This window comes from Hypanus sabinus, chromosome 12 (assembly GCF_030144855.1).
Source record: "Hypanus sabinus isolate sHypSab1 chromosome 12, sHypSab1.hap1, whole genome shotgun sequence".
NCBI classification, from domain to species: Eukaryota; Metazoa; Chordata; class Chondrichthyes; order Myliobatiformes; family Dasyatidae; genus Hypanus; species Hypanus sabinus.
Window position 1 is genome coordinate 59,685,620 of NC_082717.1, and position 26,108 is coordinate 59,711,727.

The 26,108-nt window shown below is 39.2% G+C and overlaps 1 protein-coding gene across 4 annotated transcripts in view; it reads right to left on the reverse strand.

Moving 5' to 3' along the window:
• pde10a (phosphodiesterase 10A) overlaps nucleotides 1-26,108 on the reverse strand; it is a 204,907-nt gene that overhangs the window by 22,889 nt on the left and 155,910 nt on the right. For 3 of the 4 annotated variants that reach the window (XM_059986042.1, XM_059986041.1, XM_059986040.1), the window contains 5 exons: nucleotides 21,654-21,737; nucleotides 20,591-20,741; nucleotides 16,190-16,345; nucleotides 5,670-5,842; nucleotides 4,662-4,773 (listed from right to left, as the gene is read on the reverse strand). In XM_059986042.1, coding sequence (XP_059842025.1) covers nucleotides 4,662-4,773; nucleotides 5,670-5,842; nucleotides 16,190-16,345; nucleotides 20,591-20,741; nucleotides 21,654-21,737 — 676 coding nt within the window. Of the gene's footprint in view, nucleotides 1-4,661; nucleotides 4,774-5,669; nucleotides 5,843-16,189; nucleotides 16,346-18,529; nucleotides 18,599-20,590; nucleotides 20,742-21,653; nucleotides 21,738-26,108 lie in introns of all 4 variants that reach the window. The other variant, XM_059986039.1, reaches the window with a different exon arrangement.

Below are 26,108 nucleotides of genomic sequence, written 5' to 3' on the forward strand. Positions count from 1 at the left end.
CACTTTAACTTTTATTGTCACCAAACAATTGATACTAGAGCATACAATCATCACAGTGATATTTGATTCTGCGCTTCGCGCTCCCTGAAGTGTAAATTAAAGTAAATATAATAAAACTTTAAATTATAAATCATAATTAGAGAAAAGAAAAGGGAAAGTAAGGTAGTGCAAGTCAGGTCTGGATATTTGGAAGGTACGGTCCCGATCCGGGTCAGGATCTGTTCAGCGGTCTTATCACAGTTGGAAAGAAGCTGTTCCCAAATCTGGCCATACGAATCTTCAAGCTCCTGAACCTTCTCCTGGAGGGAAGAGGGACAAAAAGTGTGTTGGCTGGGCGGGGTTTTCTTTCTCTGCAACTCTCTTCATTAACCTAATAACCAAATGGCTCCATCAATAACTTATCATAATGGCAATCCTGACTTCACCTATCAGAAGTATTCCCTTTGTCATGTCCAGTTCTTTCTGCAATTTAAAGCTGACATGTTAACTTTATTTGGCAATATTGATAAAAGTGCTTTGACTCAAAATGTCAACCAGCTTTTCCCGTCCACACTTACTGTCTAAAACGTCTAGTCTATTCCCTTCAGTATCCAACAGGAAAGAGTGGTCTCAGGTGGAGACCTTGACTCCATAAAGGTTGTGTTGTGGTTCCTTCTATCAATGCTGTTATGAATAAATGTATCTATCAGGAAATATTTAAAGATGAAGGTAAGTAAACTTATCTGGTTGTTACATCCTTCAGGATTCAATAAGTCTGGTCAATGGCGATTTTACCAGTCCACTCACGGTGACAGGACATTGAAGGCGCACACCTAATGTACATTTGATAACCTTGCCACTCAAGTGTTTCTTCCAGTATTGTTTGACATGAAAGAGCATTGATTCAAAGCAAATGGATCACTGTATGTGGGAATCAGTTGGAGAATTCTCAGCTTATTATTCAACCTGACACTCTGAAACTCCATGGGATCCAGAATCAATTCTCAGGCTGCTGCTTTCTATCAATCTGCTGCAGTACCTGCATCTATGAGCAAATACTGCCAGCACATGCAAAAATGATTATTGTGAAAAATTCTAGAACTTGTGCCAAGTTAGAACAACTATGCCAGGGTATTGTTTAATACATTTATGGGCCAGCTTTCCTAATCTTCAGGCCAGATGCCAACTGCTTGTGAGATCTTTGCAAGGTCCATCCTGCTGGGTTCAAATTCAGTGTCTTAGTAGATTCAAATAACCTGGATGGTTTATTTGTTTTCTGGTTTTTCTGGTTTTGCATTTAACATGGGTCTTGTTATTTAGGCCAAAACAGGGTTACTGATTCCCCTAAAGGACATTCATGAAGCTGTTTTTTTTTCCTAAATGAAAATCAAATGTGTTCATGGCTCTATTTCTTTAAAAATGTCATACTATTAAATTTAAATTCTACAAATGCCATGAGGATCTTGAGCTTGAATCTTTGGATGTCTAGTTCAATAATAACTACTCTGAAGATTTAAGTAACCCTGAAAAGACATTTAAGCTTCTCCTGTATCAGGGTTTCAGTCTGGAGCTCAGCCAAATCATTAATTCTTTTCTCAATCTCCTTGCAAATCTTCATATCAGAGTTTGGAGAGTTTTTCTTCTAGTTCCCTAGTGTTTATCATATGTCAATGTACACTGCTCAGCCTTGGAATTTTGCTATTCATATTTCATTCAGTCTTCTCCTTACTCAATATTCATTGTTGAATAACAATTAAAACCAAGTGATTCTTCATTCCTCTGAGTGCTGAATACATTCAGACCACTCTTCCTTAGATGTTCAAGGCCCCATGCAGACAAAAGGAGCCCAAGAGTGCTCAAATTTCACTTCACTTTCCTCAATTCTTTTTCTAGTATTGTTAACTTATGAAAATAGTGGTTTTAATGGAAAACATTAATATATTCTTAGTTTTAAGAATTAATTTACTTTGAATGGCTGCTTTATAAAATATATATAATTATAGAGGTTCTCTCATGGAAGTATTAATACATGCTTTTCAATAAGGATCTTGTGACGTCCTGTCATTGGTTTTCTAACTTGGCCACCAGCAGATGGCTCTGCCAGTCACAAAGAAAGAGCTAAATAATGATTATATGTATTTGCTATAAGTTCAGATGGTTTTCCTTTAAAATGTTCAAAGTAAATTTATTAGCAAAGTATAGTGTATATATATGTCAGCATATACAACCCTGAGATTAATTTTCTTGTGAGCATTCACAGTAAATAGAAGGAATACAATAGACCAATGAAAGACCACCCCCAACAGGATGGAGAAACAATCAATGTGCAAAGGACAACAAACTGTGGAAATACAAAGAGAAAAAATAATTAATAATAATAAATAAGCAATAAATATCAAGTACGTGAGATGAAGAGTGCTTGAAAGTGAGTCCACATGTTGTGGAAAGAGTTCAGTGATGGGGTGATTGAAGTTATCTCTTCCGTTTCAAGACCCTGATGGTTGAGAGGTAATAGCTGTTCCTGAACCTGGTGGTGAGGCTCCTGTACCCTTTTCCTGATGGCAACAGTGAGAAGAGGGCATGGCCTGGACCAGCTTTTCCACTACTACACTTTGGTCATTATTGGGTTTCCTCGCACCATCGACACTACTCCTTAAAAATGTAGTATCTTATTTAAAATGCTCATAATATTTAAGCCAATTCAACCATTCATTTTGCAGATAGGACAGTCCTATGTCGGGGAAGCAATTCTCACATCCTTTCTTGTCCACCCCAGTGTGGCAGTAAGTGAAGCTTCTGCCTGGGTTATTCGAAATGGTGCATGGGTATGGCCAGAACCAGTGAGAGAATGCGGTGCTATACTGAGATCTGTGGAGCACTCAGTGTTATTGAGCCACACTTGCCAAATGGTCATCACTGCTGGCTTCTGCATTTATTTTTGGTTGGAAGGTGCTTCGGGCCATATCTTGCTTTCTGCGCTACTAAACTTTCAACTACTAGCCCCTCCTGCACTGCGGGGTACTTGGAATCTTTAGAGGCTTCTATGTTAGAAGGTGACGCCTGTTGCCAGAATTTCTAATACTGCTGATGTTTATCAGTATACCTGAATAGCTCTGACTTCTGTCACCATATCTCACACATCCCACTGCCATTTGCCCATCACCACTATAGGTCTACGGCAGACGTAACCTCAATGGCTCTTCACATGGCCTCAGAAAGGTGGCCTCCATTATTAAAGATCCCCATCACCCAGGACATGCCCTCTTTTCACTGTTACCTTCAGGAAGGAGGTACAGAAGCCTGAAGGCACACACTCAGTGATTAAAGGACAACTTTTTACCACTTTGCATCCACTTTTTAAATGGACATGAACACTACCTCACTTTTTTCATACTTCTGTTTTTGCACTACAATTTTAAAATTTAACACCTATTGCAATCTATTTATTTATATGTATCATGTATTGCATTGTACTGCAGCCGCTAAGTTAACAGTTTCACGACATATGCCAGTAATATTAAACACAATTCTGATTCCGATATATAGGCCTAGGACTAGCATCTGGGAATAGAGCAAATTAGAAACTGTTCACTTTGATAATAGTTTTCCAATTATTCAGTTTAGTGTTTTGCAGTCAAAACTCAAATCCAAATTCTAATCTTAATCCAGAACCAACTGCATACTATAAGAATATAAGCTCCTCAAACTTTAACATGGGGTAATATGGCAGCACACATACACAGATGTTCTGGCTGATTTTACCTGGTGTGCACAGAATTTGCAAGCTAAATGTAGTGTTTCACAGAGGAGTCTCCGGCTTCTGACAATTTAACAGATTTGCACAAAAGAAGCATGCATCAGGTTGTCATGGTTACTAATATTTCTTTGTGTTGATTATTACCATTTCTTTATAGAAATTCCAGTAATTCTACAAATCATCTTAATTTGTTTACATTATCCAGTCTGGATGCTGCTCAGGTTCTAAGACCCAAATTAATTAAAATAAAATCCTGTTACATTTTTATTTCTGAATTCCCAATAAAAAAAATGCATTTCAAGCATCAGGTGTTGCCTGTGAAGTTCTTTTATACTGGCATCATCAGTGCTGCTCATATGACCTCCCCACCATACACCATTGAGAACAGTGCATCATGGGATTTACTGGTGAAAACATTAACCATGTCAGCAAGGTGGGTGTGGATTTGCTGAGCAGAGTGCTGCATAACTATAACCATCAGCTAAAGTACCTTTGAATGGCAGGTTGGACACTCAGGCTCATTACCGACATCCAGTAGATTGGGAAGTTGCCACCTTCCTGGAGGTATTGGCCTTTATGAGGAGCAGATCTAGAAATCACAGGCAGTTATGACTGGGCTAACAGGTATCAGGAGAATGGCTCCATCTGTTGACCCTGGAGCTTGGCAAAGGCCATTTCTTTGCATTCTAGTAGGGGTTCCCAACCTTTTTTATGCTATGAACCAATACCATTAAAGCAGGGCATCTGCTGACCCCAAGTTGGGAACCCCTGGTCTAGATGTATTAAAACTGGCATTAACTGAAAAGTACTAATTTACCATTTTAATGATACATATCTTCATGATATACAATTCCCTTGAGTCACTAGTAGAATATAGAGGCTTTACACCTAGCTCTATTTTCAGTAAATAACATTAGGCATATACCTCTCCCCAGAATTCAGCATATATATCAGCGGTTGTTGCCTTGGTAACTGGCCATAATTTGGTGACGGAGGAGAGATCACAAGCTGTCATCATGAGACCAATCACCCTGTCTCTGTTGGATTGGAAATAAAAACAAAATTAAACTGAAATATGAATAAAATTAAAATACTAAATGCAGTTTATTACTTTTTTAATGCTATTAATTTTTTTCTAGATTTTTACATACTCCTATTTATTAAGAGGTGTCCAGTAGTTTTATCTTTTTTTCCCCATTTGGATCTTCAAAACGAACATGGCAATTGAAAGAAATAAATGTCCAAAAGAGGTAACAAGTACATTACACCTCAGACTCTGCTGGCTTGAATTCCATTTGCCACTTCTCCACTCACCTCACTGTTCCCTTGATTTCTTCCTAAAGTCTTCTTGATTCTCAATCAAATGTACATTAGTCTAATAATTCAGTCTAAATTATCAGTGTAAAGTAATTGACACTGTGGAACCCTACTCCATATAGGCTTCTAGCCACTAAAACTTCCATTATTGACCTTGACTTTCTTTGCAGCAACTCTGGGGTTAATCCTTTGGATCTTGTGGACTTCTTTTCTGATTAGTCTGCCACATAAAGCCACATTGAACACCTCATAGAACTCCAAGCATCAAATCAAATGCATTAACTTCACTGACCCACCCCGATATCTCCAAAAACAATGATTCAATTAAGTTAATGAGATATGATTTTCTAAACCAAATCCATGGTAACTGTCTTGAATTTATCTGTCTTTCTAAGTAATGATTTGTCCACTATTGATCATAGTTAATTAGTCTATAATGATCTCAATTTAGAGACGCCATATTTTAGGTCCGAGTCCCCTGGCACCACACCTGCAACCAAAGGACAATGTTCAATCTTACCATAAAAAGGTATAACTTCTACAATCACCTTTTCATATTGATTCCATATTCAATTGATTCAATTTTATTATATTTGTTTGAGTATGGAAAACATACCTATGTGCTTGATTGTTGATATTCAATGCCCCTGCTTGCAGCAGGTCACTTAACTGTTTTCTGTTTCCAAAATGTAGTGCAAGATCAGTGGCAATGATGGCTTTCCGAATGATTTCCAACAAATTTTCATGTTCATCACCTGTCAGATTGGCGAAAATATTATGCCCTTCCAACTGGGGGAAAGAGAAAATTCAATAAACAGTACAGAAACTAGTTTTAATTTGCAGTCCTTTACTGAAAATGATAAATATTTCCATTCACATTGTTGAGTGTGTCTCACCTTGAATTGATTGCTGTGGCTAATATATTCTTGGAAGAAAAGATTGAGTGAAACACAGAATGTAGATATATTTATAATAAAACGAACATTTTTTTTGCACTATTAAGTTTCCTTTATCAGGTCTAACAAGGCAATTTTAAACTGTACTTGTTGCTTGCTTAAATCTAAAAGACACTACTTTATTGAAAAGTGTGAACTGCATGGTTCTGCACCTTCGATGGGTGTGACTTCTGATCCTTTGCTCATAAGCTCTATTTAGATGGCATTACAACTAACTCTCCCAGAAAAGCTAAACCATTTTGCTCAGTTTTCTTCTCCAATTCTCAATTTAATTATCTTGTTAATGAAATTTTCTTCATTGTTATGTTTTATTATCAACATGATCAATCAGCTTCATCCTACCAAGTATGTTAGATCCTCTACTCATAGCTCTCTAATTGTGATGCATGCCACTTTGAAGAAATTAAGCTATGCACCTTGAAAGTCCCTCCATCCTATGTGATTCTTTTATGTTCTCTCGCTTGCAAAGTACTGTTCCTTATTTTTTTGGAATGTGCTATTTACCTTACTATCCTTATGAAAGATGATCCCACCTAATCCCTGAAGTTATAAACATGTTGTACACCGAAGTGTCCGCCTTGAAATGTTGTTATCCAATTATATTTTTGCTAATACATTTATCAGCATATATATTCATCTTTGGAATCTTTCTCTTCAACATTTCTGATATATTAACATGCTTCAAATATTTCATTTAGAATTGACTGTGTATACTTCTAAACAAAAAAGAATTGCTAAAGATTGCATAAATTTAAAGCAATCTTCAATGGTAGGCAGCTTCCTTTCCACTCTGATAGATCTGATCCAATCAGGTCTTGCATTCAAGATTTATAATTAAATAGTTAAGCAAAATACAAGAGAGGTCATGAATTTTATCTGTATTTAATATTTTTGCACAAAAGGCATAGAAGATGAAATATATACACCAGGCGCAGAGATCAGGCAAGAAAAATAGTGAAAGATTCAACTTCAGATATTAAAATTTATTTAATGTTCAGAAAATGCCTGAAATATTCATCAGGCCTGGTTGCAACTGTGGGAAGAGAAACAGGTAAAGTTTCAGATCGAACACTGTTCATCAGAACTGGAAAGGTGGAAAAAGAAGCGCATTAAGCTGCAGGGAGGGTGTGGCAGAGAAATGTCTTTGATAGGGCAAAACTAGAGTAACCATGGGAAACACGAGGAAATCTGCAGATGCTGGAAATTCAAGCAACACACACAAAATGCTGGGGGAACACAGCAGGCCAGGCAGCATCTATAGGGAGAAGCACTGTCGATGTTTTGGGCAGAGACCCTTTGTCCTGACAAAGGGTCTCGGCCCGAAACGTCGACAGTGCTTCTCCCTATAGATGCTGCCTGGCTGGCCTGCTGCGTTCCACCAGCATTTTGTGTCTGTTGCTTGTAACCATGGGAATGAGCTGCAAAAAATGTTAATGAGTTAATGGGAGCAATTAGAGAACACAGTAATGATTGTGGGAGTTGTGAAATGAAAACCAGGAAAGCGTGCCAGGCAGGTCAGGCTGGGTATGCCCTTCATTTTCAGAGAAACAAAAAAAAGAATGCTGTATCACTATCACAGATTGAAGACTAGCCCCAGACAGAAAAATAAAGTTAACAAAGTTGTGGGATTCAACAAGGTGTCTAGAAGGCTTCAACGTGCTTAGATGGAAGAGGAGGTGCTCTTCCTCAAGCTTGCAATGTGTTTTGTTGTTACAGTATAATCAGAAATAGATCGATTGGTCAGAGTGGGATTGGTTTGGAGGAATAAGGTCGCAGGCAACAGAAATGCTCAGACATATAAAGAGTAAATGCTTTTTCCCCCAGATATATGAAGAGTAAAAGACAGGCAAAAGCAGATACTGGATCACTGGAAAATGATGGAGTGGTAGCAATGAGGGACAAAAAAACTGCGGACAAACTGAGTAAGTACTTTACGTCAGAGACTTCACTTTGGAAAACACAAGAGTATGGAAGAAATTCCAGAGCAGAAGTGAGTGTAGTTGTTATTACTATGGAGAAGGTGTTAGGGAAAGTTGAAAGATCTGAAAGTAGATGTTACCTGGATCAGAAAGATTGCATGCCAGGGTTCTGAAAGAGGTATAGTAGCTGAAGAGAATGTGTTAGCATCAGTCATGATGTTCCAAGATTCACTATATGTTGGAATGGTTATGGAGGACTGGAAAATTGTAAATGTCATTCCACTCTTTCAGAAGGGAGGGAGACAAAAGTTATGAAAATTATTGGCCAGTTAGCAAAATATGAGGTTTTGAGGTACGTTTAGACACATGATAAAATAGGCCAAAGTCAGCATAGTTCCCTTGAGTGGAAATTTTTGCATGCCAAATCTGCTATATTTCTTTGAAGAACTAACATACAGGATAGATGAAGGAGAGTCAGTTGATGTTGTTTAGTTGGATTTTCAGAAGGCCTTTGGCAAGGTGCCACACATGAGGCTGCTAAAGAAGAGCCCATGGTATTATAGGAAACATACTAGCATGGACAGAAGATTGGCTGATCAGCAGGAGACAAAGAACAGGAATAATGGGGGCCTTTTCTGCTTGGTTGCCAGTGACTAATTGTGTTCTGCGGGGGTCAGTGTTGGGACTACTTATTTTCATGCTATATGTCAATGATTTGGATGATGGAATTGATGGCTTTGTTGCCAAGTTTCAGGTTGATACAAAGACAGTTAGTGGGGCAGGTAATGTTGAGGAAGCAGGGAGTCTGCAGAAAGACTTGGACAGATTGGAAGAATAGGCAAGAAACTGGCAGATGGAATAAAGTGTAGGGAAGTGTATGGCCACACACTTTGGTAGAAGGAATAAAGGTGTAAACTGTTTTCTAAACAGGAAGAAAAATCAAATATCAGAGAGACTTGGGAATAATTATGTAGTATTTCTTAAAGGTTAACTTGCAGGTTGAGTCAGTGGTAAGAAAGGTAAATGCAATGTTAGCATTTATTTTGAGAAGACTAGAATTGAAAAGCAAGGATTCAGAGGCTGAGGCTTTATAGGCATTGGGCATATCGCATTTCAAGTACTCTAAGTAATTTTGGGCTTCTTATCTATGGAAGGATGTGAGGGCCCAGAAGAGGTTCACGAGAATGATTCCAGGAATGAAAGGGTTAAAGTTTGAGGATGGTATGTTGGCTCAGGGCTTGTACACACTGAATTTGAGAAGAATGAGAGGGTTCTCACTGAAACCCATCAAATATTGAAAGGGCTAGGTGGAATGGATATGGGGACGATGTTTCCTGTAATGGGGGGAGTCTAGGTCCAGAGGGCACAGCATCTGAATGGAAGGACATTCCTTTTAAAAAAAAGAGTTGAAAGAAATTTCTTTAGTCAGAAGGTGGTGAATCTGGAATTTATTGCCACAGATGGCTGTGGAGGCTAAGTCATGGGTATATTTAAAGTGGAGACTGATGGGTTCTTGATTAGTAAGGGTGTCAAAGGTTATGGGGAGAAGGTGGAAGAATGGGATTGAGATGGACAATACATCAGCCATGAGAGAATGGCAGAGTGGACTTGATGAACTGAATGACCTAATTCTGCTCCTTTGGCTTATAGTCTAATGGAGTCTCAGGTTTGTCCCTGCCAAATGAACACAGGTGCTTGGCAAAGCAGTATCACATTTTGAGTTTTGCTTCTCTAGAGACTGTGAAACTGAATGAAGTCACTCTGATTTCACCCCATCAGAGACATCCCCAATCCTACCCTTTTATCCTTGCAGTTTAACAAGCTTTCTTTCTAACTTCTAGTTCTAATGAATGTTTTTGGCTTGAAACATTAATTTCACTTCTCTCACCATGGATGTGGCCTGACTGAGTATTTCCAGTATTATCTGTTTATATTTCAGATTTTGAACATCTGCAGTCTTTTTGTTTTCAATACTCCAATGAATATTTCTACCTACCAATTAAGTCCCAATCAGTACCTTTATATCTCTTACATAAATATATAGAGTGCACTACAAACTGTTGACAGCTAGAGCAAATTCAGGTTTTGTCCTGATGCAGGGTTTTAAGCTGAAACGTTGGCTCCACAGATACTGATTGACCCACTGACCTCTAGCATTCTGTTTGTGTTTCAGGTTTAATCTTTGAACCACATAGAACAGTGAGGTGATAAGAACTTTTTAAGTAGGTTTACAACATTCATTGTAGATTCATGAATGAAGAATGAACCTCTGATGAAGAGACCAAGAGACAACTTTCCGATAGGAGTCAAATCTTTCCTGGAAGGCAGTGGGAAACTTTTAATTTAAATATCAAAAAAATTCATTTGTTGGCAGAACTTCAGTTTTCAGATTCATTATATTGTGTATGTATTTGCTATTATGAAAAGAATAAAATTCCTGAAGGATTTCAGTAATAATATTCATGCAGTTGGAAAATTCATCTGTAGTTTTAAAGAACATTTAAAGAATGAAAGACTTTGGCTGGAATAACTACAAAACCATCTGATTACTATCATAAACTGGGAGGTATGCATAAAGAATGGAATCAGCAAAGCATATATGATGTTAGAGTTTAACTTTTACATTAATTGGAAATAAATGCAATAGGCCAGACGCTAGAAATGATAAACCTTCAAAATGCATTAACAATAATTTTCTTGAGAACTGGTGACTAAATTAAAAAGCATGCTGGAATCATAATATGTAAAAATCCTAATCACACTCACATTTCAAACTATTTCAAACATTATCAAATTTCACATGCTCATATCCATATAACAACACTCGCATACACAGCAGCACACTTCCATTATCTTTACAGAAGCTGAAGCATAAACAGCAACAGCTGCAAAAGTTCAGTGAAGCCTGACCCATGTCCATCAACTAAAGGGCTTAAAGAGAAGAATGACGATAATAGTTGGTGCAGCCATAACGTGTTTCCGGAGGTTGTGACCAGTTCTATTTCAACACTTGCGAAACCAATCGTTTTGCCAAGTTTGATGCTGATATCTGAGTTGTCACTTTAGCACAAGCAGAAACTACTCAATGAAAATATTTTGGAGAGCCCAATTACCATTAGCATATAACCTGTAGCACCAGAGGTCCAAACACAGTAGACCATTGTTATACTAACATACTGAAAGCCTACTGTTCCATATCCAGACTGCATTTTGCTAAATTAGATCACTTGTTTGTCCTTCTTCGACCTGCATATAGGCAGAGATTAAAGAGCAACGCTCCAGAGATTAGGATAACAAAGCAGTTATGGGAGGTAGAAGTGCGGCTATGGGATTGATTCGAGACAGTGGACAGGGCTATGTTCACGGACTCATCCGAATACACCATCGTTGTAACGGACTTTACTAAAATAGCTGTAGATAAGTGTCCCCCCTACCCCACAAAATAATTCAGTCTCTCCCAATCAGAGGCCCTGGATGCACCATGATCAGAGGCATTCAAGTCTGATGACCAGAAAGTTACAAGAGTTCCAGGTACCATCTCTGGAAAGCCAGCTCACAGGTGAAGTGGCAATTCCAGACCAAACTGAATCAACCAAGGATGCTCAACAGTTGTGGCAGGATTTTAATACTATCACTGCTTATTAAGCGAAATAGGTGACAGCGGGTCTTTGCTTCCAGATGAGCTCAGTGCCTTCTATTTTCGCTTTGACTGTCAAAACACGGAGGAACACCCACAAACACCCACATCTGCTGAAGTTACTATGGTTTTGGTCTGCGAAGCTGACATGTGAGTGGCCTCCAGGAAGATGAACCCACGAAAAGCATCCGCCCCAGATGGGGAACCTGGCCAAGTGCTAAAGACCTGTGCTGATCAACTGGCTGGAATGTTCACTGATATCTTTAACCTCTTCCTTCAGCAGTGTGTGGTACCAACCTGCTTCAAGCAGGCTTCAATTATACTGGTGCCCAGGAAAACATGCCTTAATGACTATTGCCTAGCAGCACTTACACCCACAGTGATAAAGTGTTTTGAAAGGTTGGTGATGAAACACATCAACTCTTGCAGAGAAGCAACTTAGGCCAGCTCCAATTTGCCTACCAGATCAACAGATCCATAGCAAATGCCATCTCACTCAACCCTGGAACATCTGGACAGCAAAGATACATACATCAGGATGCTCTTTATCAACTGTAGCTCAACATTCATAACCATCATTCTCTCAAAACTAATCAATAAGCTCCAAGATCTTGGCAATCCCTCCTTGTGCAATTAGATCCTGGATTTCCTCACTTGTATGGATTGACAACATCTCCTCCATGATCTCCATCAGCACAGGTGCAGCAGAAGACTGTGTGCTTAGCCCCCTGCTCTACTTGCTTTACACTTATGACTGTGAGGCTAAGCACAGCTCCAATATCATATTCAAATTTGCTGATGATACCACTGTTGTAGGCCAAATCAAAACTGACAATGAGTTAAGTGCATAGGAGGGAGATAGAAAATCTGGCTGAGTGGTGGCACAACAACAACCTGTTACTCAATGTCAGCATGACCAAGGAGGTGATTATAGACTTCAGGAGAAAGAAACCAAAGGTCCATGAGCCAGGCTTCATCAAAAGACCAGAGGTGGAGAGGTGTTTTGGAGGACCTTTCCTGGGCCCAGCACACAAGTGCAATTACAAATAAAGCATGGCAGCCCCTCTCCTTCCTTAGGAACTTGCAGAGATTTAGCTTGACATCTATAACTTTGACTAACTTCTATTGATGTGTGGTGGAGAGTATACTGACTAGCTGCATCACAGCCTGGTATGTAAGCACCTACGCCCTTGAATGCAAAATCCTACAAAGAGTAGTGGATATGGTCCAGTTCACCACAGCTAAAGCCCCCCTGACCATTGAGCACATCTACATGAAATGCTGTCGCAGTAAAGCAGCACCCATCATCAGGGATCCCCACCCTCCAGGTCATGTTCTCTCCTTACTGCTGTCATCAGGAAGGTGCTACAGGAGCCTCAGGACTCACACTATCAGCTTCAGGAACAGATAGTACTCCTCAACTATTAGGCTCTTGAACTAAAGGGGCAACTTCACTTGCCTCATCATTGTGGTATTCCCACAACCAATGGAGTCACTTTCAAGGACTCCTTACCTCATGTTCTTGATATTTATTATTTCATCTTTTTGTAGTTGCACAGTCTGTTGTCTTCTGCACTCTGGTTGAACGCCCTGTCTGGGAGGCCTTTCAATGATTCCGTTATGGTTAATATTCTATAGATTTACTGAGTATGCCCACAAGAAAATGAATCTCAGGATTGTATATGGTATGTACTTTGATAATAAAATTTACTTTGAACTCTCTTCTGTGGATTTTTCCTCTTCTGATATACTCTTATTTAACAATATTTATGATTTTCCCCCATAATGGAAAGCCCCTGCTCCCTCCCCCACCAAGAATACAATAGTGTGGTTTAGTGATGACAGTAGTGTTGATAGATAAACTGGTTATACAAAGTCTTGTTGGAGATAGTAATTGTCTTGCACTTGTGGCATGAAAGTCATCTGCTACTTATCAACTCACAACTAAATGCCGTTTAGGTTTTACTGCATTAATATTAGTAACTGAGCTCAGGCTGCATCTTACTAGAATTTCACAGCAATGAATCTCCCCTGACAGCATTGCCAGACAGGACCTCCAGTAGTTGCCTTCTTACTTTTTCTTCTAATCTGCATGACCATCAGTTTATCATGATGCAGAAAGCCCATGAATTGAGAGACATTCTGTAGGTGCACCCCTGGAACATTTAATGCAGAGGAAATGTTTATGTGGACAGCCATGAAGTTCCAGCTTATTAATGTAAGATCAAGTGTTCCCAGAGTACCCTGGCCATATGGCATCTATTAGGGTTTTCTGTATATGGTTATAGTCCAGTTGAATATTAAGAGAGGGAACCCTCTTATAATTCTGGTACATTTCTGTAATCTGTGATGGATCTTTGGCTTCAAAAGTAGTCGTAGCCGAAGTGTGGTAGTGAGGACGAGCTTCCACTGCGAAACAAATGCTCTTCATGGCGTGTGTCTCAAACAGCCTCTGACAACCAAGTCCAACTCCTGGCCTTCACGTGTGGCATAGTTCTTATGCCCGGCGGAGCTGTTCTCACTGACAGGAGAAGGGGCAAAGGTGGGCCTCTGGTACATTAAAACCAATTGTTCTGGGCAGATGGGGCTCATTAATCACAGATGGTAACTTACCTAGGAGAGGGAAAACTCAGATTGCAAAGCTCTACTGCCTTGCGGCTATACCCGCTCACGGGAAGGGCTTTGGGGATAAACCCCGAGGAAAAATCCGGAGTCGGAGTCCCGAAGGCGGCTGACCGCTGTACCCGGCACCGGCACAGCAACTCCTGCGATGCTGCTGGCACCAAACCGTACCGACTTCCATCGTTCCTTTTGGACCTGTCATCAGCATGGAGGGGGGGGGGGGTCCCACTGCATAGGCAACAGACGGATCTCCATATCAACTCTGCCCTGGCTTGCACCGTGGAGAGGTCACTCTCAGTGACTACCAGAGGCACAGTACCCATGGTCGATCACGACCGACGGAGGCCACACGATGGATCTTTCCAGAGAACATGGGTGCAAACCATCATCCTCTGCATCACTGGCAGAACTCTTACTATTTGTTAAATTGAAGATGGTTGACTGCATTGTCAAAAACAGGGTTTAAAACTGTGGATATGGTTGCACACTTGACAAATGTTACCACCTCTGTGGTGAAGTAGAATCCATGAAAACATTGCAGATTTAAATGCACATACAACAATTGTTTTTACTGGATACTTCTTCCTAATCACAGCTGTTCTCTTTTATTCCCCTCCTCTTGCTGATGCCCTCCAATGCTTTCCGCAGTCTTCTTATTTGTACCAGCAATGGAGAAAGTTAAGACTATAACTTGAGATAACTGTAGTTAATGAGGGAAGTTATCCCAGAAGGTTCTTCTTACAAGAACAAAAATAAGGCAATCACTTTGCTGGGAGTGTACTACAGGCCTCTGAACAGTCATTAAGAGATCGAAACATTGAGGGGTGCAAGAATAATACAGAAATAAGACATTTCAACTTCCCCAATATTTACAGTGATTGCTCAAGAATCAAATTTAAAAATACATCCAGAAGAGCTTTTTGATTCCATACATACATAGTTCTACAGGGGAATGGCGATACATGGCAAATTGTAGGGATGTATTCAGATAAGTGATAGGAATGTCAGTAGTTCAGCATTTTGAAGATAATGACCATTACTGAAAATTTCAAGGTCATCATGGAAAAGGATAAGGATGGACTGAAAATTGGGGTTCAGAACTAGAATAAGGCCGATTTTAATATCATAAGACAGGACCTAGCAAAATTACTCTGGGAGCAGTTATATGGATGTAAGTCTTCATCCCACAAATTGAACTAATTCAAAAGAAAATAATGAGGATTCCTCATATTCCCAAGAGATTAAGAATAAGTCCTAAGAATCTTGGATGCCAAGGAATACATGGAGCAGCACGAGGTTATCGAGAACATACAGTATGTAAAGTATCAATATTGTACTCATGGAGTTGAACCTTGTAAGCCATCTGACTATGATTAAATCATATATTCTGACACTTTTGGAGCCACATAATGTTGGAGTGATATGTGGATTATAATTCTAGCAGTTTTTGAGCAATTTATGTTTTTTATTGTAATAGAAAGAAAAACACATTATAGTATAGCTGATGAAAAGTCATTGACTGCTTCATGGCTGCTGCACAACCAGCTGAGAATTTCTAGCACCTTCTTTTTTATTTCAAATTTCCAAGATTTGTAGTGCTTTGCTTTTAGATCACACTGTGGTATCTTGAATGTCATTGATTCAAGTGTATGATCTTAATATAATGGCTGAACATAGCTGCACGAAGCTAGTAAGTACCTGTATTAAATTAAGAAAGTTAAGTAAAAATTATGAGAAGAGCCCAGAATTGAGAAAAGCAGGTACAGATCAGAAAGTAAATAATGATAATGTGATTTGCAGTTTCTATAGTAAAACCGGAAACCTTTGGGAATAGGGGTAGATGTAAAGTTCTGGGAATGCTAGTGCTAAATAAGTATGCATCTACCAGTAAAGAACATATACAAACTCGATGTTGTGTATTACACAAAAATTACATCCACAGACTCCTTATTTTGCATGGTTTAACAACATTTCTGAAAAAGCACGTCTATGGTAATCCTACCTGTAAGATAGCAACTGTCTGGGAGAAGTGATGCTGCTCCATTATGGAGGTGGAGTACAGAGCGGCCAGTGGATGGTCAAACTTTTGTAGGTAGCTGTTAGTATAACCTCTGTGGTCTAGGTCATGACACAAACAAGCCACAAGGAGACTTTTTCTCTTTTCATGAAAACAAAAGGGAGAGAAAAAGAAATAGTTATAAATCTATTCTTAATAATACCTGTGTTTGAATATAACATGGAACATCATGTAAAATGGCAACTTAAGATACTTCCTCACAAATATTCAGTCAATGGTATGAATGTTGAAGCTGTTGTGGGTAGTGAAAAATGTTGTCTGAGGCTACAGATGGAAAATTGGACAGAATGTTGGCAGATGGATTTAATACCAAAAGGTGATGCATTTGGGAAGTGAAATAGGAGTAGGGCATCTAGTAAATGGCAGGGCACTAAGGAAAGCTGACAAATAGACAGACCCAAGTTCAAGAACATAATTCTCTAAAAATGATAACACAGGTATACAGAGTTGTAAAGAAAGCGTATAGCATGCTTGCCTTCTTAGGTCAAGTCACAGTATACTGAAGTTGTAACATGACAAGACAACTTTTCAAAACACTGGTAAGAATGTTTGAAATTTTGTTTGCAGTTCTCGTTGCTGCACTGGAAAGGGTACAGAGCATATTACTCAAGATAATGCCTGGATTGGAGGACTTTAGTTATGGAGAGAGAATGAATAAACTGTGTTTGGTTTCCTTGGAGTGAAGGAGGCTAAGAAGCAACCTAATAGAGGTATATAAGAGGGTTGATCAGAGTAGATAATCAGAGAAGATAAAGTTATCAAAAAAAGAAACAAGAGGGCACATGTTGAAAATGAGAGATCAGAGCTTAAAGTAGATTTTACACAGAGGATGTTTGAATATTTGGAACTCATTGTTGGAGGTGGTGGGGCTAAATACAATTATGAATTTCAAGAGTCATTCAGACTGACATTTAAATAGGGAAGATACATTAGAATGTAGACCTAGTGAGGGGAAGTAGGATTAGTGTATATAGGTCAAATTGACGTGGTGCGTAGAAGGGCCAAATTCTGTGCTGTACAACTCTATGACTCTATTATACAATTTTGTCCAAAATGAGATTATGGTAAATAATTCAATTGTTTACCTCTCAAGGAGAACTTGACAATAGAAGTCAGTGTGATGGCACCATGGTACATTGTTCTACAGTATTTCACTGCACAACATAATTTGCAAAAGTAGTGCTGCACATACATTAGGTTCATAATTCTTGTTAAATAGTGCCGAAGCTTTTTGGGCTTTAATAAGTAAAGGATGTTCAAATGATAGAAATGAATTCTACACATGGGCATTTCTACATTACTAACTCCTTCAGAAGATTGCTGAGTATGGTGGTAGGTTTCTACTAACTTTAGACATGAAAAAATATTGAGACAAAACATACTTTTAAAACTTATTGGTATTGTAACTTTGTTGTATTGGTGGAGAAAAGGAACAGAGATTCAAGTAATGAGGAGAAGGTTATTTATTTCCCCCCAGCACACAAAGGAGAGAGATTCTGCAGTCACAGTCATGAAGGAGAAGGGGCATCTGGGTAAAGTAGAAAGCATTTCAACTTGTATTCTAAGATATAGCAATGGCAGTAACATTTCATTCAGTGAGACAATGCAAAAATGTTAAAGGGGGAAATTTGTAAGTATTTGTTTCATGGCAAGTTTACATCCCATTTTACAAGTTGTAAAATACTTTTCCTCTTTTATTTTATAGTGATTTGTTTCACTGACACAAATGCTGTTCCAGTCATCTTATGGATAGACAGACATTAAAACATTGTAAAGTAGAACAATGGTGGCAGAATTTGCTGGCAATTCTGGCAGTTCCACATAGAGCTATCAGCATTTATATATACAATTCTTAGCAAGTTCAAGACTCCCTCTTACTTGTAGAAATTAGGAACTTGCTAGACCAGCTCAAGTTCTATGTGACTCAATGAATTAACTAAGTGAGTTGAGTTAATGAATTTGAAGGAACTTAATGAATTTCTTAGCACCTGTGGTGAATACGTGCAATTTTTGTGACCTCATTGATTTGAGGGGACAGAAAAGGCTGCGAGGAACAACAGGTAAGAAGTAATATTGGTTACAATGTTTTTAACATGGTGTTTATTTGATTGCATCCCAAGGCCATACCACCACCAACAAAGCAAAAGTTTGAAATCCAGGACAATGCACAGTATTGGCACAGTATCATTCATAACCCTAAACATTCATTCTGTTCACCACCAGTGCACAGTGGTTGCAGTGTGTAACATCCACAACATTATTTACCCGGGCTATTCTAACAGTACTTCCCATACTGTTATGAGATAGGCAATGATTGCTGGTCATCCCGCGACACTAAGATCACAAAAATAAATTAAAAACACACTGGAAAATGACACAATGTGATGACAAATAAACTTCAAGATTTATAAATGCTGCAATAATTGTGCATCCTACCAGTTTTTTCAACTTGGAACAGAATTACTACCTAAAGAAACTAAGGAACACTCATTTACCTTGCCACCTTGTAATTCTGTTCCAACCATTAGAGCAGCAGGATCCTGAAAGGCCCTGACAGGATGGATGTGGAAAGGATATTTCCTTTTGTGGGAAAGCCTATAAGTTAGCAGTCACTGTTTATAAATAAGACATTACTCATTTAAGAGACAACGGAAGCAAGTTCTTTTCTCCCACAGTATGAGTCTTTGGAACTCTTCCTCAAAGGCTGGTGAAAGCAGTTTCTGAGTATTTATAAGGCAAAGTTAGGTAGGTTCTTGATAAACAAAGTGAAAGCCTATAGAGGTGAGAACACAGAAATGAGGTTACAATCAGATCAGCCATGAATCATTGAATGATGGAGCAAGCTTGAAAAGATGAGTGTTTCATTCCTGCCCTGAATTTAAGAGTTGGAAGTAGAGACCTTAATGAGAGTAACCTCATAGCCAATTCTCTTTCTCAGCTTCTATGCTCCCCTCAGTCCATAACCTCTTCAAGCTGCATGTTGTGTAGGTGTGTGACATTTACAGTACTTTCCATCTTCCTCTTCACATTATTAAACAGTTACACATGTACAACTCTCAAATATCAGCTTATTAGTAAAACTCCTGGCGAATTAGCAGTTATGTTAGAGATAGTTTTCCTTTCTGTTGTGAAACACTGGACATCAAATGGTTTAGAAATAAAGAATGATGTAAATGCTGTCCCCAAAAGGCAATGATGCACACACTTAGCTGTAGAGGATTTGAAAGAGAGTCCTTATGAGCAAGTAGACAGAAAGTTGACTGAGTAGATGCAATTGAATCCTTAAGCATTCGCAAGACCGTGGGAAATCCTGAGTGCAATGCCAAGCAGTATAGGGTCTGATGAAAACCTTGCCCGCTGTCTTGTGCAGAGCTGGGAGTTAGTTTAATCAATAAAGTGGGCAATGCATGGATTCGATCATATTCCAGCATTTGGTAACCAATGTTTCAGTACTACAAACAGAAGACACCCAACATCTGGTTGCTGCTGTAGAAGACCAGACTTGGCTGAAATAAACTTAGCTTATTGCATTGTAATATCTTTGATTGGCATAATGGCTATGGAACAAAATTACAAAAAGACCTTGCGGAATCAGAGCAGAGCAGCAATCTATCCTCAGATTACCAAGGCAGAAGAGGGGCCACAGATTACAAATCTGCTGTACAGTCTGAGAACAGCAGCAAACAGATTCAGTCCATGTTTCCACCAAACTTGCTGAAGAGAGGGAGAAATGTATTTTTTTCTAACTTTCAGTCTTCAGTGAAGATTGTTACCATTGCACATATTCCCTCTGGAGTAACTATACCATCCTAAAATTTCAAAGATTTTGAAGTACTTTTACCAAAATCAAGACCAAAGTAAAATAAAATGCAAGAACATTCCAGTGCAAGACTTTCCTCCATTATCAAATTCTCTATAATGTGGAAATATCTGGAGACTATGGTCATATCAGGGTAACTGAAGGACTGGTTAATGTCAAACTCATAGAACTTGTTTCAGGTGTATAAAAGACTGATGTCATTTTGAGTATATCCATTATATTTTGTCATTATTCCTACTCAAACTTCATTACAGAATGATACATAATCAAGTATGCTCAAACTTTAAAGTGGATTAGATAAATAATTGGAACATTAACAAAACAGCTTCTATTGGAATGATCTGAAGCTTCCATTATCTATTCATCTCATTCATGATATATTTCATTGTGCACATTAGTTCTATTTAATCATGCTCTAATAATATCTTTAGTCCCTATTAGGGTAACAGGTGCTTCCAGTGCCTGCATGATTCTAATTCAGTGGGTTAAAGATTGTATTCACCTACCTCCAGTTCTGAAAATGTGCCCTGAACGCTCTGCAGGATAGTGTACATGCAATGTGCCACAGAGACCGCATGTTTCCAGTTGTGGTAAGGCACACGACGGTAGTTTTTCTTCACTGACATTGTGAACCGACACAGTTTTTCCAGATCAGTGCTGGACAGAAAAGAAGGTGGCAATTTAAAAAAATAAAATCAGAAAATACAATTTAAAATACCAACTGCTAACATTATTCCAGCTGCAATTTAGCAGCATTTTGAAGTGCAGATAGCTGTTAATTTAGAATCAGAATCAGGTTTAACATCACTGGCATATGTCATGAAATGTGTTATGTGGCAGCAGTACATTGCAATACAAAATAAAAATTGTAAATTAAAGTATATACATTTGTTCCTGAATCGTTAAGTGTGTGCCTTCAGGCTCCTGCACCTCCCCCTCAATGGTAGCAATGAGAAGAGGGCCTGCCCTAGGTGTCAGGGATTCTTAATGATGAATGCTACTTTTTTGAGGCAGCACTCCTTGATTATGTCCCAGATGCTGGGAAGCTAGTGCCCATGATGGAACTGACTAAGTTTACAACTTTCTGCAGCTTATTTCAATCCTGTGCAGTGCTCCCCCTCCTCCCCCCTCCAATATCAGACGGCAATGCAGCCTATTAGAATGTTACCCATGGTACATCTGTAGAAATTTGCAAAAGTCTTTGGTGAAATACCAAAACTCCTCAGACCCCTAATGAAATATAGCCACTGTGGTGCCTCCTTTGTAACTACATCAAAACGTTATACGCTGGATAGACCCTCAGAGACACTGACATCCAGGACCTTGAGATTTGCTCACCCTTTACACTTCTGATCCCACCTGTGACGGTCACAATTCTTTCAAATATATTTTCTCCAAATCTTAGGAAATCTGCTTTCTGGAATTTGTGAAATTGACTTTTCATCTAAAAGATTGTTGACCTGTGCAACATTTCCTATTTTTAAATCACCAATTTACAGTATCTCCATTTTTTGTGTGAAAAAAGTTACCAAAATGGAATATATTTTACATTTACACTAATATCCATACCTGTTCTTTCCACAGCTACTATGTATCATATAGATAAAAATCCTTGGCCAGAGGTCCTCATAGGGCCTGATATCAAAATGGAATCTGACATTAAAGATAGAAAGAAGTCAAAACATGAACTAATGTTAGACAATAATTAATTTTAAACATACATGTCTATTTACATATTTAATATTCACACATTTAATCAAATTACACCAAGTGGGTACTTATGAGAAAAATGTGTTCTGAAAAGAGGTAGTTTGTGATTCAAGTTCATGGTTCCTTCAAAGTGGCCACACAGGTTGATAAGGTGGTGAAGGTGGCTCATGAAATGTTTGCTTTTTAGTTGAGGCATTGAGTTCAAAAGTCAAGAGGTTATTTTGCAACTTTATAAAATACCGGTTAGGCCACATCTGGAGTACTGCGCACAGTTCTGGTTGCCCCGTTAAAGGAAGGATGCTGGGACTTTGGAGAGGGTACAGAAGAGGTTTATCAGTATGCTGCCTGGTCTACAGGGCATGTGCTATCATAAGAGGTTGGGTAAACTTGGGTTGTTTTCTCTGGAGTGGTGGAGGCTGAGGGGAGATCTGATAGAAGGTTTATAAAATTATGACAGGCATAAATAGAAGTACACAGGGTGTATCTGTTTCCCCGGGTTAGAATGCCTAATACCAGAGGGGTTGCATTGAAGGTGAGGTTGGTAAGTTCTAAGGGGATGTGAGGGGTACATTTTTTTTTCCTCAGAATGGTGAATACCTGGAAATGCTGCCCGGTAAGGTGGTAGAGGCAAATATATTAGAGGCTTTTAAGGGACATTTAGAGAGACACATGAATGTGATGAAGAGGAGGGATATGGACAATGTGTAGGTAGGATGGGTTAGTGTTTTTGATTTGCTTTTTAACTGGACTGGCACAGCATTGTGGGTTGAAGCGTCTGTTCCTGTGACAGACTATTTGCTGCTCTTAACAAATGGTTCTGGACAAAGAAGTGGACTTGACCACCATGCCACTGTATTGACTGGTTCACTGGAGTGGGAAGGAAGAATACCTGGCTAAAAAAAACAATATATTCTTGCTAGTAAAGACTTTGCAAAGTGTCACTTAAAAGATGCTGTAAGGACGTGGAAGAAGGTCCTGTGGTTCGATGAGACTGAAGTGAAACTTTTTGGCCTCAACATTAAGTGGTACGCATGGCTGTACATCAGCTAGGTAACACCAGCCCTACTGTAAAGTATGGTGGATCACGCTATGGGGATGCTTTTCAGCAGAAGGTACTGGAAATCTGGTCAGGATTGATGGGAAGATAACTACTACTAAATACAGAGACATCCTAGATAAAAACTTGCTGACCTCTGCCAGAAAGCTTCAACTGGGGAGGAAGTTCATCTTCCTACTGGCTATAGGACAATGATCCAAAGCACACTGCCAGATCAACCCTCAAATAAAAAAACCTGACATCCTTGAGTGACCCAGTCAGAGCTGACATTCAGCTGATCGAATATCTCTGGCAAGACCTCCGGACTGCTGTACTCCACCACTCCCTTACTAACCTGGCACAGTTTGAACAATTTAGCAAAGAGTAATGGGCAAATCTTGCTCCATCACGTGCTAATAGAGACAAATCCAAGAAGACTGCTGGTCATAAACGATGCAAAAGGTGGGTCAGCTAAGTACTGAGTAAAAGGGGTGAATACATTTGAACTGCTAACATTAAAGGTCTTGAATTTTAAGTTTTCCATGTTTTACAATTTTCACTGATTTCTTTTGGCTCTAATGTGGAAAAAGGAGCACGTGTTCACACATTAAAATCTTCAGTTAAATTGATCAAGATTCCTGGCTGTAATACTCATTTGTGTGAACAAAGGGTTGAGGCTGAATACTTTTATAAGGGACTGTAAATGAAGATGTATCCCTGATTATTTCTACTGTGAGACACAGCCATGTTACTGTCAGCATATTTCGGTGCTATTCTGTGAAAGAATATAAAGATTTGCAGGTACAGCAGGCTATCAAGAAGGCAAATGGAATGTTGGCCTTCATTGCTAGAGGGATTGAATTTAAGAGCAGAGAGGTTAAGCTGCAACTGTACAGAGTACTGGTGAGGCTGTTGTGCAGTTCTGACCCCCTTACTTTAGGAAGGATACACTGCCTTCGGAGGCGGTGCAGAGGAGGTTCACCAGGTTGATTACAGAGATGAGGGGTTAGACTATGTGGAGAGATTGAGTCACCGGGGACTGTACTTGCTGGAATTCCAAAATTTGAGAGGAGATCTTATAGAAATATATAATTTATGAAAGCAATAGACAAGAGACAGGAAAGTTGTTGAGACTAGAACTAGGGGACATAGCCTCAAGATTCAGGGGAGTAAAGTTAGGATGGAGGCAAAGAGGAACTCCTTTTCTCAAACAGTAGTGAGTCTGTGGAATTCTCTGCCCAATGAAGCAGTGGAGCCTACTCAGTAAATATATTTAAGACAAGGTTGGATAGATTTTTGCAAAGTAGGGTAATTATGGGTTATGGGGGAAAGGCAGGCAGGTCCAGTTGAGGTCATGGCCAGATCAGCTATGATCTTATTGAATGGCAGTGCAGGCTCGACAGGCCAGATGGTTTACTCCTGCTATTTCTTACGTTCTTATAATTTTTAATGACTTAACAACCTTTGAAGGTTTGTATTAAGGCATTAAAACCTGATGGAAAAATACATAGTATGTTAATACTTTGTACCATTTGTTATAAAGCTTTATTAACATTGGTACACATGTTCTAGCAAACCACATGTACAGTCAAAACTCAAACAAAATGTTGGAGGAACTCAGCAGGCTAGGCTGTATCTTGGAAAAGAGTACATTTGACGTTTGGGGCCAAAATCCTTCAGCAGTGTCCAACACTACTGAAGTGTTTGGCCTGAAATGTCAATTGTACTCTTCCTAGATGCTGCTTGGCCTGCTGAGTTCCTCCAGCATTTTGTATGTGTTGCTCAGATTTCCAGCACCTGCAGATTTTCTCTTGTTTACTGGCAAAATTGACTGTTCATGACTGTATGTACCTGAATAAGTTTTTTCAACAGTCTTCACTGTGGAAGACACGATCAATATGGTGGAAGTTCCAGGTGTCAGGAAGCATGAAGTATATGAAGTTACCATTACCAGAGAGAAGGTTCTTGGGAAACTGAAAGGTCTGAAGGTAGATAAGTCACCTGGACCAGATGGTGTACAGCTCAAAATTCTGAAAAAGGTGGCTGAAGAGATTATGGAGATATTAGTAATGATCTCTGAAGAATCAATGAATTCTGGAATGGTTTTGTAAATTGGAAATTTGCAAATGTCACTCCACTCTTCAAGAAGGGAGAGAAGCAGAAGAAAGGAAATCATAGGCTAGTTAGTTTGACTTCAGTGGTTGGGAAGATGTTGTAGTCGATTATAAAGGTTGAGGTCTCAGGGTACTTGGGAGTTACACAATAAAATAGACTGTAGTAGTCAGCATTGTTTCCTCAAGGGAATAGCGTGCCTGACAAACCTGCTGGAATTCTTTGAAGAAATAACAAGCAGGATAGACAAAGGAGAATCAGTTCATGTTGTGTATTTGGATTTTCAGAAGACCTTTGACAAGGTGCCACACATGAGGCTGCTTAACAAGCTACAAGCCCATGGTATTACAGTAAAGGTTCTAGCATGGAGAAAGTACTGGCTGACTGGCAGGAGGCAAAGATTGGGAATAAAGGGTGCCTTTTCTGGTTGGCTGCCAGTGATGAGTCATGTTCCAAATGAGTCTGTGTTGGGACCAATTCTTTTTACATTACATGTCATTGATTTGGATGATGGAATTGACAGCTTTGTTGCAAAGCTTGCAGATGATACAAAGGTACAGTAGGTGAAGGGGAAGGTAGTTTTGAGGAAACAAAGAGACTCCAGAAGGACAGAGACAGATTAAGAGAATGGGCATAGAAGTGGCAGTTAGAATACAGTGTTGGAAAGTGTATGGACATGGACATTGGTAGAAGAAATGAAAGAGCTAGCAATTTTCTAAATGGGGAGAAAATACAAAGAAACAGAGATGCAAAGGGTTATGGGGAAAAGGCTAGGTGAAGATGAATCCATGGCCAGATCAGCCATGATATTACTTGTGGCGGAGCAGGTTCAACAGGCCAGATGGCCTACTCCCCTTCCTATTTCTTATGTCCTTATGTTAAAGGGACATGGGAGTCCTTGTGCAGGATTCCCTGAAAGTTAATTCACAGATTGAGTCTGTGGTGAGGAAGGCAAATGCAATGTTAGCATTCATTTCAAGAGGACTAGAATATAAGAGCAACGATGTAATATTGAGAATTTATAAAGCACTGGTGAGTCTCACTTGGAGTATTGTGAACAGGTTTGGGATCCTTAGAAAGGATGTTCTGAAATTGGAGAGGGTTCAAAGGAGGTTCATGAAAACGTTCCAGGATTGAACGGCTTGTCATATGAAGAATGTTTGATG